The sequence below is a fragment of the Dufourea novaeangliae genome, unplaced genomic scaffold, assembly GCF_001272555.1.
Source record: "Dufourea novaeangliae isolate 0120121106 unplaced genomic scaffold, ASM127255v1 scaffold270, whole genome shotgun sequence".
In the NCBI taxonomy this organism is placed as follows: Eukaryota; Metazoa; Arthropoda; class Insecta; order Hymenoptera; family Halictidae; genus Dufourea; species Dufourea novaeangliae.
In genome coordinates this window covers 180,593-182,565 of record NW_015374153.1, presented here as the reverse complement: position 1 = coordinate 182,565, position 1,973 = coordinate 180,593, and the positions used below count along the sequence as shown (strand labels likewise).

The 1,973-nt window shown below is 40.2% G+C and overlaps 1 protein-coding gene across 1 annotated transcript; it reads right to left on the bottom strand.

Moving 5' to 3' along the window:
• Positions 1 to 210: 210 nt before the first annotated feature.
• LOC107191846 lies at positions 211 to 1,409 on the bottom strand. Its single transcript, XM_015580981.1, has 2 exons — positions 910 to 1,409; positions 211 to 819 (listed from the first exon to the last, which is right to left on the bottom strand). The coding sequence occupies exons 1-2, from the start codon at positions 1,099 to 1,101 to the stop codon at positions 499 to 501; spliced, it is 513 nt and encodes a 170-aa protein (XP_015436467.1). The 5' UTR covers positions 1,102 to 1,409; the 3' UTR covers positions 211 to 498.
• Between the last annotated feature and the right edge of the window lie 564 nt (positions 1,410 to 1,973).

The following is a 1,973-nucleotide window of genomic DNA, read 5'->3' as shown; positions in this document are numbered from 1 at the left end:
TTTTTTGTTATACTGTATTATGTTACATGTACCAATACCATATTACAATCTAAATGATCGATTTACACGCACCGTTGAAAACACTAGGATCTTGCTGCGAAAAATGCATTCAATACACGAATTGGTAGCCGCACTGTACAACGACAACGACGACAACATCAACAACAACAACAACAACAACAACAAAAACAACAAGAAGGAATTGCTGTTTTAGGTACGCACTTAAAAATTGTCTGTTTAGTATATCAACACAACCATCAAAGATGGAACGGTATACACTTTCAGATGGGCCGCAGACCGCTGACCAATACGATACCTTCAATGCTGCTGATTCGCTTCGTTGCAAAAAACATCGTCGACAGTTTAATGCGAACAGAACAAATGATCCACGAGCGAAGGACACGTTTTAAATCGAGAAACTAGGGTCAGTGCGTACACGGTCCGTTTGGTTTCAGAAGCATTGGATCCACTTGAACGAGAAAAATTTGCAAATCGAATTCACAACTGGTTTTCCGCGACTTTGTAAAATTTAACAGGACCCACGCAGTACCGAATCTTTATTTTTGGTTCGTCTACGAGCGGTTTCCCCGCCTGTTTTGCTTGTTGAATTAGAAGTTCCCTCAACAGAGGGGGGAGTTCCATTGTTTCGGGGCAAATTTTCACAGTTGGTTGTTCGGATGCATTTATATAACTTGTCTCTTGATCTTTAGGTACCAAGATGTAATCTCCCTTGTAAGTTACACTATCTATTTGAACTGGTTTTACATTCTTTGTGCCCCGGAAAGTCCTTTCGACGAGTGCCACCACTTTTCGAAGATTCTATAACAGGCATCGAAAAGATATTAGAAACTGCACCGTTTTCGGAAGGGCGTTAAAAATTGCAGAATTCGTGGTAAAACGAGAACTTACGTCTGGCCCAGGTTCGCTAACGTCTGGTTGTGCGGCTACTTTCAGTATTCTCATGTAAGACGCTTCGCGATATTTTTGAAATTGGCTACGCAAAATCATTCTACCCACTCCACAATTCTTTAAATTTCCCAAAATTTCCCACAACGTTTTCCCCTTAAAATCGGTTTTGCGGCCAATATATTTTATCGGCATTTTTCGTGTACTCACGATGTCGTTGAAAAACTAGCTACGTTGTATGCTTTTCGGAACGAAAAAACACTGTGACCTAACCTCTCTATGTCCCCGTTTTCTCTATTTCACTGCTCGGTCGAGTGGGGTGATCCGGTAGACTTGGGTCGACTGAAAATTCTATAAGCTTGATCACCCTTGCTTGTTTTTTTGCTGGATTGCGTGCTAGAATTTGAGCCATGCAAGCTGGCTGGCTAAAGTTCCGGCAAACAAGCAACGAACAGTGCTGAAAATTTGGACTTGACGACTGTACTAAAAATCCCGGCCGCGAATCCAATAGTGTACGTTGTCTTTGGCTCCATCCGCGGCAAAACGCTCAAACTAATAGCCAACTAGTACTATATTACTGTTGCTAAGTGGCGCCACTTTGGCCTTCACGCGTTTGCTTTCTCAACGAAATTAAGTATGAATGGAAAGCGTAACGAGCAGTAAATATCGTTGAATGTCATATCACATACATATGTAAGTAAGTATATGCAGGAAATAATAATAATCACCCTTTTATGCGGTTTTTTGTATGTAATATGATTTGTCGGTACAAACATATGCACTGCATCTGTTTAAAGGATGAATCATTTTAGCGATGATCGGGAGACTGAGAACAGGTTGCAAAGAAATCGTTTTTTTTCGACGGTACCTTGTGGATGTTTTTCATTGTCGACTAAAGGGATTTAGAGCTCAAGGAACATAGATGTACCCATATAGAAGTCTAAGGTTATCGTATCGCGGACCTTATTATATATTTTTTATCAGTTCGCAAAGAGATCTAATACACACTTAATACTTATACATAGTTCGATGATTATACTAATAGTATTTCGCATTACCTATTCACC